The sequence below is a fragment of the Strongylocentrotus purpuratus genome, unplaced genomic scaffold (assembly GCF_000002235.5).
Source record: "Strongylocentrotus purpuratus isolate Spur 01 unplaced genomic scaffold, Spur_5.0 spur5_scaffold_21, whole genome shotgun sequence".
NCBI lineage: Eukaryota > Metazoa > Echinodermata > Echinoidea > Camarodonta > Strongylocentrotidae > Strongylocentrotus > Strongylocentrotus purpuratus.
In genome coordinates, this window is record NW_022145607.1 from 19251340 (window position 1) to 19271214 (window position 19875).

The 19875-nt window shown below is 35.8% G+C and overlaps 1 protein-coding gene across 1 annotated transcript in view; it reads left to right on the plus strand.

The window, feature by feature from the left end:
• The window catches only part of LOC765070 (transient receptor potential cation channel subfamily A member 1 homolog), a 20894-nt gene continuing 1019 nt past the window's right edge, over positions 1-19875 (plus strand). Inside the window, exons 1-9 of the mRNA XM_030994221.1 lie at positions 1-698; positions 3589-3757; positions 4776-4873; positions 6494-6526; positions 15277-15453; positions 15917-16126; positions 17761-17854; positions 18554-18749; positions 19235-19418. Coding sequence (XP_030850081.1) covers positions 510-698; positions 3589-3757; positions 4776-4873; positions 6494-6526; positions 15277-15453; positions 15917-16126; positions 17761-17854; positions 18554-18749; positions 19235-19418 — 1350 coding nt within the window. The 5' untranslated portion in view covers positions 1-509. The remainder of the gene's footprint in view (positions 699-3588; positions 3758-4775; positions 4874-6493; positions 6527-15276; positions 15454-15916; positions 16127-17760; positions 17855-18553; positions 18750-19234; positions 19419-19875) is intronic.

Genomic DNA, 19875 nt, shown 5'->3' on the forward strand with positions numbered 1-19875 from the left:
GAAGGAGCGACAGTGCCAGTGTTATCGTAAAAAGGGGGACCTTTAACCCATTCCTACTAACTACTCAGCTGTGACGTGAAACTTTTGTATACAGTTTGTGACGCAAAATAATCACCCTGGAGAAGCGTAATTCTTTCGACTATTTGGACTGTGTCGATACAGACGAGACAGTGGAGTCTGCTATACTAATCAAGCCCTCAGTTGCACTGCCTGCGGTTGTGCGTGAAGGTGAAGGGAAAGATTTGGCACACGTCTACGTCTCGACCTCAGCATTGCCACCGCTGCGAGAGTCTCGGAAGTTAAGGAAAGTTCGTCGAGGAACTAGACTGGAAGAACAAGCCCAAGAACAGATTTCTGATAAATCTGTTTCCGGAGAACCTGAAAATATATGCCGGATTCCAAGTGAAGCTAGTGTTGCGAGTGCCAGTCGTGTTGTTATACCGCCATTTACACTGCGGTCCTCAAAAGTTGCCCCTGATCAGCAGAAGAGTGGAAACGAAGAAGGCACAATGTCGGAGTTGGAGCGAAAGGATACAACGTACGAGCTAAAGTACAGAACGGGCAGCGACCATAACAGACGTTCAGTTACGATGCCCGATTACAGGCCTGCTGGTACTGGTCAAGAAGAGTTTCAACCTACTGCAACAGTGCTCCGGCATTGGGAAAGCTCAGAAGATCTTGGAGTGACGCTTCATCAGGTCTGTAATAGATCTACTTGGCATTGATTGCGACTAATGCAAGACCACTTTTTCTGACCACTTTACAAATAAATACAAACATAAATTGGGATTAGTCTATAGACTAGGTCTAGACCTATTACAATGCGTCCCAGAAAAAAGGAAACTGAGAATTATCGATGTTTTATAATTTTTATAATTAATATAATGACACATATTTGTAAAGCTTAGCTTAGATCCTCTTTCATTTGAGGCAACTCATATGATGCATATTTCACGCATGAGTGGTTAAAATCAATTTGAAGAAAGGGTAGATCTAGGCCTACCATTACCAAAAATTCATTTGGCGGACAGTGCATCTGAATTGCAAAGAGAAAATTGCATTTCTAGAAAGTTTGTTTCCTGCCTTTTCATATGACACATCAATCAGGAAAAATGTGCTAGGAATAAAAAAGTTCTGTTTGTTTAAAGTAATGCTTGCATTTTCATAACTTATCCAACAAATTCGTTTTCACTGGCTGCCTGCCGTAGCAATAAACAGAATTGACAAAAGACTTAACTCCGTTTCGTTAACGATCGGCCGTAGCAGGGAAAAAAATACATGGGGGCTCGAGGCGAATTAGCCCCCGAAATGCCCAAAAGAGCCCCCAAATTTTGCATAGACTGTCTACAGTTCAATGCAAAACAAATTAAAGAGTGTTATTTTTATGCAAGCAAGCTTGAAAAGTAGCCCCCAACATTTTAAAAGTATTTTTATACTTGGGCCGTAGATGAAAGACTTCATGCTTGGCTGATTGATTTTGGTATTGGCCTCCCTACTAAGTTACGTGCTATAAACGTGTTTGTTTATTTAAATATTGGGCTGAATTATATAGACTTCTCCTACATGTACATTTTACATGGAGGAAAGAGTTAAAGTGGCACTACCATGTATTTGTTCAGCTTATCAGCATTTCACGAAACCACATACAGTAGGCCTACATCATATACAAGTACAAAAATCGCTGACATCCTATTGAAATGTGTGATAAAAGTTAATGAACATTTCAATGCAATACCTTCGAACTTGTACTTATAACGGTCTTGTGAAACGATGCCCAGGTGTACATGTACAAATGTACATCATGACATTCAAAGAAAATCACAAATATCACTAGAAACTAGTATTAAAGCTAACAGATGGCTTCGTTCAAGTTTTAGGTCAACTACAAATTGGGTGATTTTTTAAAATACAAATAAAACCACCTCCAAAGCATAGATCAGCGATAAACCAGAAATTCGCCAAAAGAAAATGATGTTTTAATGACGTCAAATAATGCACCAATACTGCCCAAGCAGACGACGATGAAAGATAGCATGGACGGCATTTGATCCGTCTTGTCACGCTAAACATACCGTGTATGAAGCTGAAAATACAATGGCGTGTTATTTTGTTTACAAGCGACAGATTCCTTCATTTTTTTGTCGCTGCATTTTTCATCAAAAGGATACAACTGTACCATGTGTGGGTTTAGGAAAGGTAGATAACATTTAGCCTGACGGTAGTGATCGAAGTAAGAGAAAGAACTCAAGAGAAGATGATTTAACAGGCACTGAAAATGTGTGAGATGTGATGGGACATCGTCTGCTTGTGCAAATCATGTCCAACCTGTGATGTCACACATCTCAGCAGCGTTCGGAGAGCTCTTCAGGTGCTATGCCAGGCTATATTTATAATAAACGTTTTGTAATTGATAATAATCATTACTAACCTTGTCCAATCAAAGTTTCACCTTTGCAATAATGAAAATAAAGTTAGTTTTAAAAATCAAAGAATATCTACTTTAGGGGAATTACATCCCTTTATCTGCTGCACCCTTAACATCTCTTGGAGACGTAAATTGTAACTGTAACCATGGACATAAATAATGTACATGTACAGCACATGTATAGCTTTCAGAGGGTGTGTCCTTAATGGATAGAGTGCACTGTGCACCATGCCCTTCAAGTACTAAAAGTATACCCTGAACACATACACATACTGTAGGCACAGTGTATGCTTCAGGCTGTATTATCTGTGTTGTCCTTTGGTATCTGCTATAAAAGTACATTGTAAACAAACGCTTTGTTTACATGTAAGTACAAACAGTAAAGAGGGCCAATCAGATTATAAAATGCAAATTACATTGTATTTGTCAGTTCCCAGCACCTTCCATGTACAATCGGAGAATTATGAAATGCACCATTTAATATGAAATATTATTAGAACTCATTATTGTTAAACATCTCTATTATTTAATTCAATGTGGTATTTTGTACATCATGTACAATGTACTGGTACAAAATGTACATTAGTATTAGGTTACAATCTGGAGTGATCATACATGTACACTTCATAGGGTCATAAATTTGCCTTTGGAATCCAATGTCAGCTTGTGTACAAGATATTGAAGGATTCATTTGTAATACCGGTACAAGTAATTGCGGGTAATTACAGGATATTTGGTGTGGCTCAGAGGAAATCTGATTGATTTGGCTCAACACATACAATACACTGGTACTGCACGTGTGTACAATTACATGGTACAGTGTACAGTACATGTGCAGTATGCAGTGATGCATATGAAGTTGACAGCTCAGATTTCACATGTTCACTACACATACATACAGATATAAAACTCACACTTTACAGATGAAATTCCCAATAACATTTCCTTATGATCACTATACAAAATTACAAATGTAACCTGTGAAAGGGGAAGTCCACCCTATATTAATTAAGTTAGTTTTGATAATTAGCACATTGTGTTTATCTCCAAATTAAATTTAAAAAATATGCTTAATTGTGTCTTGTAAATCTTCCACAAACTTTTTCCCCCACATTTGTTTTATTTGTTTAATCTTTACTATTACTTTTCTTTTTCTTCTACAGCTTGCTCGTGATGGAGACGCCATAACTCTAAAGAGACTGATAAATCAGATCATAAAGCGTAAGAAGAAAGCCTTAAACGCCCTTGATGAGAATGGAATCAGTCCATTACATTATGCTGCCAGATATAACCATCTCCCTGTGGTCAAGATGCTGGTCGACAATGGAGCAGGTAGGATATTTCAATAAAAATTTAAACGTAAAAGAAACAAAAACATAATTTGTTTAATAACCTCAAGTCAAAGTCAGGAAACAGCAAAAAAGTTAATGTTGAGGCCTAAAATAATATTACTAAATATATCACGAGGTTGTAGTGTAATGAAGTCTTACTAAATGTTGGCGTATACATGTACAGTATATATACAAAATATTATACAACTTAAAAAAGGAACTTGAAAATCACCTTCAATCGGGTAATTTTCCCCCTTTTTTCAAACAAAGTTTCAAAATGATCTGTCGGTTCTAAAAAATTAAAAATGAGTCAGAGACACTAGACGGACAACCCCAAAACATAATGCCTCAGGTCTCTTCATTGGTGGAGCCAGGAGGCCGAAAAATACTAATCAAGAAATAATATGCAACTATTTTCGAATTTTATGTTCTTCCTTCCATGAGATATACATGTACATGTAGAAATTTACCTCAACCGCATCTTTGCGGTTAGATTTGTTTACTCATACATGTACATGTACATACATGTACTGTGTACAGGTGTACATTGTTCCTGTATACATGTACATGTAGCTACAAATACTACTACATGTGTACATGTACACAGTATGCTTAAATAATGACTATTTCTGAAAAGTATTTCTAAGCATGAAAAGTCTTATTTTCTCACAATGTGGGGATATTTGTATGCTATCATGTGAGCTGTAAATGTATATATTTTTTGTATTTAATGGATGCATATTGGATGTACATTTACAATGTATATCTTCAGTGGATTTAAAGACCGTCAATACTACTGGGCCAGAAGGGATTAGACCACACAGCGAGGTCACTGACAGGTGGCTATCTCATTAAACTCAGCTCTTAACTAACATAAGAAAAAGAGGATCATGGGGGACCAACAGGCACCAATTGGGGAAGTAGAGAGAGCAAGTACATGTAGCTATGGGGCTTTAAAGGTCACTGATGTTGTTTTTTCTTTAATACTTGAGTTTTATTTATTGCCCATATTCTTGCAGATGTTAACTGGAAAGGAGAAGGAGGGATGGTCCCTCTTCATTTTGCTTGCAAGTACAAACATTCCAAATATGCTGGCTCATTGGACGGTGAAGATGCGGTAAGTTTGCAACTTTGCATGCATATACCTGTACATTCATGGACAAATACATTTTATTATGCCAGTAAATTCCTTTTTTAATCGTTTGTAAATTGTAATGTACGATGTATTTGTTTGTGTTTACATGTACATTGAATGTGCTTTGATTTTATCTTCAGTCTAGAGATAAGAACTGCCTTTGAAAATTTGTTTTTATTTTGCTCTTTGTGCTTTACATGTCTTTTAATCAATGGAGACAGGTGTAAAAACCTATATTAAATATAGAAAGAAAATGAAAATTCAGCAACTCTAGGATCCAAAATATGCAAACATTACGAGGAGAATAGATGTAGGATGGATTTAGAAAACCACAGTGTAGGGAATTGCTTCTTTAGTATACAGAGTATCTTCTCTATAAAAAAAATAAAAAAATAAGCAAATGTTTGATGATTAAGTTTAACTCTTCCCCCCCCCCCCCCCAAAAAAAAAAAGAAAGAAGAAAATGCAAAGAAAAGTAAAGGCTAGGTTTTTGCAATGTGTAGTATACTAGTACATGTATGTGTGTTTACAGGTCCCTGTTGTATGTTCTGCCCAAAAATCAACATGACACATTATTACCAGTGAGTATTGCATAGTGTGGGAGGCTCTAGATACTAAGTGAGCTATTAATAGCAATGATGCATTGCTTGTATCTTCCATTATGCACATTGTTTACTATGCGCACTAGTAATCCATGAGATAAGACTACTACTGTACAGTATATCCCTTGCCTATTTGTAAATCACTAACAAATATAAAATTAGTTCTATTGGAGAACAGTTTTTAGAAAGAAGAAATGCTGAACAAATTAATACTTAAAGCCATGTAGGACTATAACATCAGATATACACTGTGCAAGTGTACATCATGTGTACAGTGAAATCCCTTATCTCATAAATATTCTTGCAATGCATAATTTGTGTTTAGGTACAAGGTACAAGAGGGTATACAAGTAGGTGTGGCACTGCAGGCAATATCTCAATACCTGTGAACTGCAACCTGTATCTTACCTGTGTCACGTATGAAGACATGTACATGTATGAATCTGTGGGCGGCTTATATAAAATACAAAAGCATATTTTTACGACAATAGAATATTTGTTAGATAAACAGAAAAGAATAAGTGGAATTTTGAATTTGCGTATGGCCTAGTGTTTTGAGTTGCACAGAGGACCTGCTTTACGTACAGTGTACATACATGTACAGTGTACATGTAGATTATTAAGATAAATGTATATGAAGTCATACAATGTGGGTTTTAAACTTACATGTATGCTCTTTGGGATTATACTCAATTACATATTTTATGTCCGAAGAGAGAACAAATAATGGGCATGTTTACTTTTCCTATTGTCTGCTTGTTTTAACTTTCAAAAATTAACTTTGGATGTTTTATAGAATAGTTGATAGTTGATACCCTGCCCAAGCAGTATTGTGTACATTTATTCTCTTTTAAGTTTTGTGCTTGCCTGCTCTATATCATTATTCATTAATAATGTTTTGTTGCATTTTACCCTACCCTGTACATACATGTGCTACATTCACTGTACATGTACAAAATGTATTTGTGCTTGTGTGATATTTTGTTTCTTATCATTTTAGCAGACAGGTGATGTTCCAAATGGTCATGATGAGGTAATAATGCCAAACAATTTGATAATCTGTCTCCCAAATGTATTGTGCACACAACCTGGTGTCTCTCCAACCTCTCTCCATTGCAATATAAAGCACACTGTCTGATGAGAGCCTGAAGATTGTGAACATCTAGGGGGGGGGGGGCGTTTCTCAAAACTTGTCATCAGTGACAAATGACAGATTTTGTTATAAGCTACTGAAATCCTTGCTTTTGATTGGTTTACAGCAGATTTGTCACTGACTTTTGTCATTTGTCATTGAAAGAAGGCTTTGTGAAATGGGTCCCTGCATGGTAGCTCGGCAAAATTTAGTGGCGCGATAAGATGCATCCGGAATGCAAGAAAAAGAGTAATTTTGAAAGTTGTTGCATAGAAATACATTGCCAGGACATGAATCTACTCATTACTCAATACCTACTCATTAATTACCTCGATTATGGTTAAAGTCAAGTCCACTCCCAAAATAATTTACAGTGTACATGTACAATGTACACTGTACTTTCAATAGAAGCAGAAAAATCAGATAAACCAATCAAAATTTTATTTTTCTGCTTCTATTTATGTGTTGTTTTTTTTTGGAGTGGACTTGCCCTTTAACCCATTGCCTATGGGGAGTAGGTGGCTCCTGTATGAAAGCCCATATAAATGAGATAATTCAGGAGTCATTGGATTTCATCATTACATGTGATATCATTATCACCTCATAAACTGTCTTTCAGACACAGACAGCAGCTTTAAATATATTGGTATCTGGTTCTGGATGCGTCTCTTTGTGCCACTCCATTCGCTAAAGCTACCATTGTGTTCAGTGGTTTTATGTGTGAAGTGCTTTAAAAAACACCCTACTGGCTCTCAGAAGACAATGTGCTAAAAAATAAAATTCCTTCACAGACTAGTTACAGTCTAAATTGTAAATGCATGCAAGTCTCTTTCTAAAAGTTGTACCATTGGATCATCCTTTCGCAAACAGAAATAAATACTAAATAACAGCAATATGTTGATAGAATTAGAATTGATCATCCTGCAAGACCTGCTGCATATTAAAAGTAGATTACAAATCATTACAAACTATATTCATTATGTACATAAAATCTGTTCATCAAGCTACATGTAGCTAGAAAGGTAGATTTTGTATAAATTTCCAATTATTTAGTGCAGCATGTAAATGTTCACTGTAGAGATGTTTAAAGTTAATGGACATTCTCAGTTTCCAGGCAATTCAAATTCTTAATCTTAAATTTGTACTTTGGTACATTGTACATGTAGCATTTTTCCTGCATTTTGTGTTCACATTGTAGTGGTGTGCACAGAATGTACAAATGTAGTTTATGGGATTAGGAGTTTATTTTGAAAAGTGTACATTTAGTCTGTATTTCATGTTGGGATATGTACATGTACGTACAGGTGTATGGAGTTTGAGGTGTACTGTCCACATAATTCTTCATAGAAATATTGGGCCTTTTGCAATAAAGTGATGAATCATAGTTTGTGGACACCTCAAATAAACACTGGTTTAAGAGATTTACATTTACAGGTGTATGTGTTTTCCATGTACTGTAGGTGTCCACAAACTTAGAATAGAATTGTAGAATTTTTTTTTACAGCTCATTGTTTTAGGTCTCTGATTCAGTTCAACTACATGTAGAAACCATTACATGTACCGTTATATACATTTTGTAGATCACCTTGGCACAGGAAAGGTTCATGCACTTTGCAAATACTATCATGAAGAGCATTTTATTGGCACATCAAAACAGACAGAAGTGATTTGGTGGAAGTGTGCATTTGCTGTTTATTTTTTTATTATGGTGGAGGTGAAGGTGTTATTTATAATGAGGGTACCGGTATACAGAACTTTACTGTATGTTTCATATCCTGTTCAGATTATTATTGATATTTATATGAAACTTGTGTTAAAAGAAATGTCATATATAAAGAATCAACTTACAATGAAAGAATGGTACAGACTACAGACTAGAAAACAACATCATAGAGAAACATCACATTAAATTACATTGTATATTTGAAAAGGTCAATGAATAAAAAAATCTGGCCAATTATTAGTGCACCCTCACAGTAAGCCCTACCCATACACTTTTCCTACGATATGCCATTCAGACTAAAACGGGATGCAGATTCTGTATTGCGTTTTCATTTGAAACAATGCTCAAAAGTGCATCTTGTTATAGACGTTCAGACTTGGCTGTGGTTTTATTTTTGGACAATTGTGAATAGGCCTTCATGCACATGAACATCTTCAAACCTCCAAATACTATTTAAAATATCAAAAATTAAAAATCAGATTGCACATTTAAAATCCTCTTTGTGGCTTGTTGCTATGGGAATTTGTCTTAATTCCAAACAAACTCAATGGATATTCTCTGGTTAAATCCTTATTTGCAAAATGTGTGCCCTTGATTCTTAGAGAGCATATTTACAATCCTCTTTAGTGGCTTGTTGCTAAGGAAATTTGTATTTTCTGTCATTCCAAACAAATTCATCATGTCCTGTCTTTAGAATCCTCAAGGTAGAAAGGTATTTATTGTGGTCAGCCATGGATACATGTATGTTATGGTTTAATCCTTTTTTTTCTTCAAACTATGTAGACTTGATTTTTAGATACGTAATCAGAAAGCACATTTAAATCCTCTTTCAAATTCAACACATTAACTTTTAAAAAAGTCAAAAATACATGTACATGTGTATAAATCTGTATAAAAGCATTAATGTCATTACATTTTGACTTCTCAGATTCTTCGATTCAGAATGAATTTTCAGTACATGTGAAACAGCTCCATCTCTTCCTCAAAGCACTTCTTAAAGCTTATCTGCCGTAGTTTACAGGAGGGATTAGACTGCCCTGCAAGGTCACTGGACAGGTGGTTATCTCATTAACTCAGCTCTCAGTTAACATTAGAAAAAGAGGATCATGGGGGACCAATGGTCACCGATTAGGCATTGTTTGTTATATAGAGGGCGCAAGTAGCTACAAGTAGTGCAGTGGGCCTTTAAAATAAAGAAAATTCAACCACTGTACCTTGTATTTATATTGGCAACCTTCAACAATCCTTTTTTCTTTCTTTCCTTCCAGATCAATGCAATGCTTTGAAATTACAAGTCAACAAACAAAAATGAAACTGAAAGCAAATAATTCTCATATTGACCGAATACAGGGTGTAGTTACTATATAAGTTTTTTTAATTCTAGATTACATCACAAAATATCTTGGGTTACAATTGTGCCAAGGTTATGCAAGCATCTGTATTGTAAATACCGGTAGCCAAGTGGTGTGAATCTCTTCAATTGAAAGAGTAAATACAATGTATTTGGATGACTGTTTGAGTATGTGTACAGTATACATGTACATGTAACTCCTGGCAATATAAATTGATAAACCTGTACCTGTAATTTATTATATTATTGTTATTAGCATTATTAGGTGGTCTGTTATCAACAGACCACCTATTGATTTCGTCAGAATTTTCTTTCTTCTTTATTATTATTATTTCTTTATTTTTATTTATTTCTTCACTTTTTTGTGTGTCGGATAACGTAAGATTGGTTATGTCAATTTGATTCAATTTTGGCACAGTCATAGGTCATTATCATGAGACGTGACAGGAACATTTTTAAGGTCATTAGGTTATCGTGACGTCATCCAGGCGCCATTTTGTGAAATCAAGTTATCCTTCATATCTTCATGATGCATCAGCAAAGGTCATTCATATTCATATCACATATACTTTAGGTCAAGGGTCAACAGGTCATGTCATCAAAGGTCACATAAAGGTCATGACGCGCGCGTATGTGCGCGTCAAAATTTAAAATTGCTCAAAATCACTAAACTATTAAACGAGAGTACGAATCAGGTCATTTTAAGCATTTCAAAATTTTCCGTCCGTAAGTGTCCCCGCGCGCGGTGTGCGCGCTCACAGCGCGCGGAAAAGGTCAAATTCAAAATGTTTACATGATTTGGATTCCTCTTAACGTAATTGACAATTTACATTAATTTCAGTCACTCTTCATATTTCATAAGGCCGTGAGCGCGCGTCAAAGTTCAAAATCCGCGCTTACTGCTGTGGGCAATATAGTGCAAATTTGATCAAAAACATGCCATTTTAAAAATCGAAATAGCTCTTCAGATAGTCCATTGACCCCCAATTTTTATATCATGGTTGGAGAAAGCATGAGTTGGAGATATGATTTCATACCACCCTGACTCGTACAAAGTGAAATAAAGTCATCATATTGGCATCTAAACTCAAATAAATGTATTTTGTTGATGACGTCATTTTTGTATTTGTTTATTTGAGATTATCTCACTTATCGGTGATCGATTTTCTCCCAGATTTTGATATGTTGTAGCTGAGATAATTCTCTATCAGAAATATGCCATTTATTTTTCATTTATCTGACGTCATCATAGTTAAATATTCCATTAAAGGCGACAATGCATAATTTGTCATATTTGCGTGTTATGTCTATGAGAGGTCACTTTTTTCAAAACATGAATCTGCATGACAAGGTGCTTTGACCAGTATCTCGGTTGTTATTCAACAGTTTTCTCCCAAATTTTAGTATGTTGTAGCTGAGACTATTTGCTATTTAAATATTTCCTTATTTTATCAATCAGATGTCAGGATCATGCTTGTGCTCATCATCATCATTAACATTATCGTTTTTATCATCATATAACATTATCATTATCATCATCATCACCTTTACTATCATGATCATCATCATGGTCATCATGATCATCATTGTTTACATGTCTATATAACTTCTCCCATTCTCAATTCTATCATAAGACTTAGACAGACCACCTTATTCGTCTTCGTGACGAATTAAATTTCTAGTTATTAATATTATTGTTATAACTAATTTTTTTAATAGTTTTTTTCATACTTAGAAGTAGGATTCTCTTAACATGTACAGGTATACACTGTACATGTACAATGCTTTGGTCAAAGGTTCGTACGAACGATAATTTCGTACAAATCTCCCTTTTTTTCCATTGTCTTCCCGAATTTCCATAGTCTGAAAATCGTTTGTACGGCGTTCGTAGCAGTAAGTCTTTCAATATAATATAAATGGTATTCAATTTATTATGATAGTGCAGCTGTGCGGACAGCCCAAATGATGTTTTTTTTTTTAATATGTAAACAACATGTACATACATTTGTACTTGTAGGACCTTATTACTTTCATTTTGCATAAATTGCTTATTTCAGTTTAGGAAATGATGCAATCATCCATGACTAACAATCCATGAAACAGATAAATAACTTATACTTTCTGAAGGACTTTCTGAAGGACTTTGGTATGGTGCCTTTTGTCTGCGTGTGAGTTTTTCAGGTGCAAATAAAGTCCATACTATGCATAACAATGAAGACAATCTACACACAAAAAAGGTGTGGTCTGTTCTTCCTTGTAAAGTAAATTTACATTGTACTCTATTTGCAATTAATCAGCTATTTATTCAGCATACAGAAGGAAAAAGAAAGAAAGAGAACAAAAAAAGACTCATTCTCATGGTTTTCACTTTCCAATTTACATGTACAGTACATGTAGGTCCTACAGTACATGTACATTTATGCTTGTACATATGATAGCCTAAACTATACGGCCATGGCTCTAGATTTAGGGGCTGGTCCCATTGTACATGAAGTGATATTGATAATAGCCATGAAATCGGTCTCCTGAAGATTAGGCCTACTTGGATAAAATACTAAGAAATGCTCAGTTAGGTCGTTACTTCATATGCAATTCATGCTTTTCAGTATACAGAGGAAAAACTGGCTTAACAAACACAATGTATACAACATGTAGTCTTACCTTTTCAACAACTTTTATTAAACTTACAATGGTATAAAAGAATCGAGAGTTTAGTGAGCTAGGACAAATAAAGAGGGAAAGAGTCCAGTATATTCAAAAACAGGAGAAGCAGGAGAATATTCAGTGAAGTTTAGGAATATGACATGTGCAGGTACATGTACATGTAGGAAAGACAAACAGAATGATAAATCATAAAGGCCTGCTGACATTATAAACATGTACATTGACTGTCCGTGTAGTCCTGTAGATATAGAGCATTTACTGGCTGTTTTTCAAACATGTATTTGTACAGCTACAGCTACATGTACAGTGTATACAAAGAGCCTGACAAATTTCGCATCAAGCAGACTACCTCGATCAATCAGTGTATACAAAGAGCCTGACAAATTTCGCATCAAGCAGACTACCTCGATCAATCAGGCTTTGATAGGGACGATTGCTCAGATAAATCAGTGATTGGAATACCATGATGTGCTACTCATTCAATGCTCTCTACTTGAGTTTGATTGCATACATGTCTGTACAGTATGTCATGTTCATAATGTTGAATAGTGCATCGGTACCCTTGCCAAAGGGGGGGGGGGGTGCATGAGAGCTTCAAGTAATTTACATTGTAGCTCTGTTAATCTCAGAGAGTTCACCATGTTCCAAAGTATCTCAAAGAGATTACATTGTCTTTCTGATGACATCGATTTAAATCTTCAACCTCATTTACTTTTCTCCCCATCTCCCATTTCTGAAATCTTATCCTGCCCCTTTCCCACTATCTCAATAAAAATGTATTTTCTTCCCTCTCGAAGAGGATATTACCAGCTCTGAAATTGCTTTGGCAATTTCAAAGAGAGTTCTGCTTTAAAAAGAGAACAAACTGGAAATTTATTTTTTAAAGTTTCCAGCAGACAAAAAATACATTTATCCCTACTTACAACATGTACCTTTGTAAACTAGTTCTTCCATAGTGGAATGTTTAACAAATTGCATTACAATTATTGACTACTTTGGAATTCCAGAAATGTGTAACTACATGTATTAGGTTGTATAAACGTTTTAGGTTATAATGGGACATTTGCTGTATCTATAAAGTTAAACTGAAGAATAGTCAATATATGTAATTTAGAGCTGAAAGATACATACAGTGTACATGTATGATTGAAGAAAGACACCAATTAAAATATGTGAGGAATGTCAAAATGCAGTCCATAACAAACCATTATTCACATCTTTCAACCAATTGAGCCAAAGAAGAATGAGGAAAATGACATAAAGTCACTGTCAATCTAAATCTGACAACAGGAAATATACAGGAAATAGTTAAAGCACATGGAGGCCTTGTTATGTTTTGACAAGCCTGAGTTATTGTACTTTAGTCACCATGGTAAACGGACTCCAAATTGATTCCAGACCGACCAAATCTTTTCCATTATATGGGAGATACAATTTTTGTTCTGCCGGTTGTCAGTCTGGTGCACGTCTTCAGCACAAAAACAGAACAAACATGTACTGGGTATGTTGGAACAGCAGTTAATTTCACAGACAATCACAAGTAATTCCAATTCTACTCAATGTGCATTGCATGTCAACACTTTCTTTAATATACCGGAACATATATTTTTTTTCATGTGTAATTTTATACATGTACATCGTAGTTATGAAAAGAGATTTGTCATCACTAAAGTAGATGGCAGTCATTAAAAAAATAAAATTAACACTCATGTAGACCTACACAAATGTAGATGTAGATGTGTAGTCTATGGGTACTTGTAGAAAGAAACTTTATCATCAATTGAGCAATATATGGCACCTGTAACTACATGTACTTCCTAAAAGCTCACCCACACTCTAACCGCATCATTTCCTGTGCACGAAAAGAAAGAAAAAAAGAAGAAAATAGCTAGTTTAGATCTTTTACTGCATATTTTCATCATACAGTATCCTGTCCTTTACATTTAGAACCATTTACAGGGTAAAATGCCAAGTATACCATAGTCAGTCTGAATGTAGTACAATGTAATTAAATCTACAAACAGTGAAAAGCACTGAACATACAGTACATTTAGATTTGGATATATTGTATGGGACTACACCAAAATTAAGAAGACAATTTTGGTGCGGGTTCTAACATCTCACATTTCTAGTATTATACTTGTATTCGTTCACCTGGAATAAAAAATTGAGAAAGCTCAAAAACTGTACATGTATGTAGCCGGGCCAGAAGTACTGTACCCTCTAGCCTGCTTCCAACTTCTTAACTTCTCTCCATCTCTCCATCCACCTCCTACCCCTCCACCCCAAATCTGGTCCAAGAACTATTGGTATTTGCTTGGTGTATCCTTTTCATCTGGCATGGCTAAAATGCTCCCACTGTATGAGAAGAATTAAAAAAAATGAGAAAACTCACAATCTACTCATCTTATATTATTAAATTATTACCCAAACTTTACCTTCTCTCTATTTGTAACTACATGTAGCCCCACCCCCTCCCCCTCCTATCCCAAATCTAGCGTAAAGCTCCAAACTTATCTATTTGGCTTGTTTTCTACTAAACCCGGTAGTGGGTTGAAGAAAGGAAGTGACATGGTGTATAATACTTAAAGTCTCCCTTCTGTTAAATGTGATTTTAGACCAAGGGTTGGGTTTTATAATGAATTTATAGAAAACAGACCCATGCGATTGTAGCCATATATTGTATACAGTATGAGGGATTTTCAAAAGCAACCCTGTCCAACTGTCTTTACAACATAATGTACTTGTATAATATTTTCATTTATGAATGAAAAAACAGTGAGAAAGCTAATCATTTAAACATGCATTTTCACCCTCATCAAGACTTGATCTTCCCTATGATAACTACACGTACATATACATGTACATAACTCTCTAACTTTCTCTCCCCCTTCTCTCCCTCATCTCAAACAGACCGTTGCCAATGGGACGGAGGAGCAGCAGGAGAGTGTTATCCTCTACCTGGAATCCAAAGGAGCGGACGTGAACACGAAGGACATCTACGGCGTCACTCCGCTCCACATGGCAGCTATCAGAGACAACGACATAGCGGCCAGCGAACTCCTAAGTATCAAGACCATACAAGTTGATGTGAGTTAAAATCTATAGATTTGAAAAGGAAACCCCACCACTTCTAACACATTTTTTCTGATTTCTTCCCACATGTTTGTTTCAATCTTTTTTTCAATTACATTTTATCATTTGATTTTGTATCACCAAAGGCAATCATGATATTTAGTGTACCAGGAGGTCTAGTTCAACGCATATCACATTTCGAAATCTAATATGACTAGATACATGTAGCATGATCATGTAATGTACTATTGAAGGAAATAGGGCTAGTGGTAAAAATAGTGTTGTGTCTGCGTGAAAATCTGATTTTTCTATAAAAAATCTGATGTTTTAGGATATTCAGTCTGTATATCATAACATTCATTTAGTAGATTTTCATGAAAATGTCTTTTCTCTGGAAATGTAATTCTGTAATGCTTAGAATTACTATATACCAACTTTATATAAATAATATCATCATCTTTTGTGTCATTGTGAACAGGCTTGTGATGGGCAGATGATGACCCCACTTCACATGGCCTGTACCCACGGCAGTGATACCATCGCGGCCATGCTGATCCAGAAACATGCACAGCTCAGGGCCACTGACGAAGAGTTGGGGACCCCCTTACACGCTGCCTGCACAGAGGGACACTTGGATATCGTCAACCTCTTGTTTGAAGCAGGAGAAGGACAGGGGCTTCTGGAACAGGTAAATAAGGCCTAAAATAAAAGCTTGTTGTATTGCCCTTTGGGTGCCAAAACATTGGTCGGTCGGTCGATGGGCTTTTAAAAAAAAAAAATTTTGTTGCCCTCTTTGGGCCGATATTTTTCAGATTTGAATGTTTTTGTTGTTTTTTTCCCACCCTCTTTTGGCTGATATTTCTCAGTTTTTAATGCATTAATACATGTGTTTCAGCGTCATCATTCCATTGATATCTTTTTCACCTCATAATTATCCATGGTTTGCACGAGTGAGAATTTTGGAATAATTTGATTTCATGCATTTATATCCCATTTAAAGGTACTACAGTATGTCCCATTTGCAGGCCAAAAAAATGAAAAGGTTAAATTCCAATGGCATTTGAAAGATAATACTAATTTAGAAGTCCCCTTAAAAAAGGGGGCTTGAAAATATCTTTAAGTGGGAAAGTAACGACTATAGTTGTCAAATCGACTTAGGAGCTATAGAGCCAATAAGTAATAGTCTTGATTTTCAGACTATTGTACTGATCTACAGCATGGTCGTATGTTTTATGCTGCATAAAGATTCACTAAATCAGTTTAATTTTGGCCATTACATGAAGTGGGTTATTGTTAGACAAATCCTTTACAGCTCATTTTATGTATGTTATTCCAAAGAAGAAAAAAAAACAGTCAGACACTTAATACTGACTATAGTGTCTGACAGTGAAGTCTAGCAAGTAAACAGGTTTCCTTGCATAATTTGAATATTAGGACACTGCTAACGTTTAAATTTCACAGATAGGACATACATGACATATTCACAATTCCTGCAAAGTTCTACAAAATTTGAGGTTGGCAGCAAAAGGGACAAAGTATCTTTAAACAAACAAAATACATATTTTTTTTTATTCATTAACAAAAAAAAATGGTTTATGCCGACCATAGATTTTCAGATTTTTGGGTCGGTCGCAAAGGGCGATACAACAAGTTTTTATTTTAGGCCTAAGGGGGGCGTTTCACAAACTTGTCATCAGTGACAAATGACAGTTTTTGTTATAAGCTACTGAAATCCTTGCTTCTGATTGGTTATCAGCAGATTTGTCACTGATTTTAGTCATTTGTCATTGAAGAAAGGCTTTGTGAAATGGGTCCCTGGGCATTACACTGTCCCCCCCCCCCCCCACACACACACACACACACTCAGGGGCTCCAGGGAACCTTTTTCTTAAAATTTGTTATCAATGAAAAAGTTACAAACTGAAATCCTTGCATTTGATTGGTTGTGTGCAAATTTGTTACAGAAGTCTGGCATTTGTTATTGATCTTGATCTTGATTGACATACAGTAGTTGTGTTATTGATGTTCTTATTTTTATAACCATTTTACATTTTAAACATTGTACAACTACATGTTGTTCTTGGACTACTTCTTTGTGTTTTTTTATAAACCAAACAGAAAAGTAGGAAAAAGATCAATATGTTTAGAAGTAAGAGGGGGAAAAAAGGAAAATTAAATCTTTTCTGCCTTTTTAAAAGGCTGTTACACTGCAGTTTACATAATTAATATCACTTTGATATTTGTGATAGAAAATATATTTTAAAAACAATTTTAATCATGATATTACACAGAAACGCTTTCATTCCATTTGTTTTTACCTAGATGTTGACCGACACAAACAGTGACCGCAGCACCCCTCTTCATCTTGCTGTAGACAGTGGATATTTTGAAATTGTGGAGCTCTGTCTTTCTAAAAGTTAGTATAATTGATTTTCTCAGTCCATTCATAGTAATTCACATCAAACTAGTGCAACTTCTTTCTGCTTTTACCTTTGATGTACTGTGAACTGGGGTGAATAGGAACAAAAATGGAGGGGGGGGGGGTGGAAAAAATTACTTTTTTTTCCTAGGAAGGATCTTGACACCAAGAAATTTACATTCTTTGGGGAAAATGATGTCAAAACTGCCTTCCATGTTTTTCCTATTCACTCTAATATTTATTTATATTTATTGATTCCACACCGTCTCCAAAAAAACCGATCCTTAGTCATTCCTGGTGTTAAACAGAAATTGTCTCTCATGTGTGAATTTTGTGTTGGTCTTGATGGTGTGACCAGGGAATCAAATTATTATTTGCACCATCATCATTGATCTACATTTGCCACTCTCCACCCAGGTGTTAAATCGGTCCCCGGTAGGATGCGAAGGTTATTGTGGTTAGATGAGCAAGTGTGCCCTTGTAAAAATTACGCCTGGCTGGAATGCTCCCCAGGGAATGGAGAATGTGCATACATTGTGTGCGAGTAAGCCTGAATCTGATGACCGGGGTCATAATATATATCTCTAAAGCGCTTTAAGAGGGCCTAGGGCCTTTGGTCCTGAAAAGCGCTATATACATGTAACAACAAACTATTAGTATTATCATCATCATCTTCATCCTCCTCTTCCGTCGTAGGTGCCAACGTGAACTGCCATCGTGACAACAGGAGCACCCCACTCCATGCAGCCTGTGTGGCCGGTAACCTGAAGATTGTAGAGCTGCTGCTGCAGAAAGGAGCTCATGTGAATAGCGTCAATGCAGACAGGGCCACTCCAATACACAGGGCATGCTCTTTCAATAGACATAAGATTGTGGAGCATCTTCTGGAAAAGTGAGTCTTGTATACTTTTTACTTAATTTCTTCTTTTGTTTTAATTTAAAGCCCCTCTGAACTACTTATAGCTACTTGCGCCCTCTATATAGCAAACAATGCCTAATCAGTGACCATTGGTCCCCCATGATCCCCTTTTTACTGATGTTAATTGAGAACTGATTTGATGAGATAATCGTCTGTCGGGGACCATGCAGGGAGGTCTAATCCCTCCTGGCCAAACTAGTACAGTAGGGCTTTAAGCTCAGTGGTATTGATGTACAGTACCTGATTGTGATGAATTTATTTGTGAGTACAATTATATCTCTCTTTTTGACTGTTTCTGTTTATTTTCTTTCATAATATATAAATTTGTTTGCACACAATTCATATTGAATATCTCTCTTTGAAATTACTATTGTCGCCAACAAATTGATTGATAGTGATTATCATCATTAATGTTTTAACTATTTTAATTCTCCTTTTTTAATGATATAAAACATCAGAGGTGCAAGAATCGAAGCAAAGGACAAGGACAACTTCACTCCGCTCCTGATCGCAGCCAGCTCCGGGCACAGTGCTACCATCAAGGTCCTGCTGGGCAAGAAAGCTAACATTGCAGCCATAGACAAGCATGACAAGACAGCCTTCTTCTGGGCTGCCGAGGAAAACAAGCCTGAGGCGCTCCAGGTATAGTCAATAAAGTTAGGTTCATATGATTGTCCATAAACTTATAGAGGGGGGGGGGGGGGGGCCTCCCCCAGGCCACATAGGGTTAAGTTAAATGCCATTTATATCAATTCAATTCACATGTGCATATTTATCAGGAGAATAATGACCACCTCAAAAATAATAAGATTTGATAAAATAGCGACCTAATTTCCCATTTATTCCCAGAACAAAAAATTAGATTACTTCAATGATAATAATGTGTCATGATTTGCTCTTGCTTTGTTTTCAATGAATTGCAGGTTTTAAGCTGAATGATCAAAAATGATGTTGAAAAGATCAGTATTGGTAGTATTGATATCAACAGTACATACATTTGGGCAATTTCATTCAAAATTAGTAATAATTATTGTTGTAGTATATTTATGTAGAGTGTGTAGTGATGGTAGAAAAAGTTGCATTAGTAAATGATTCACCA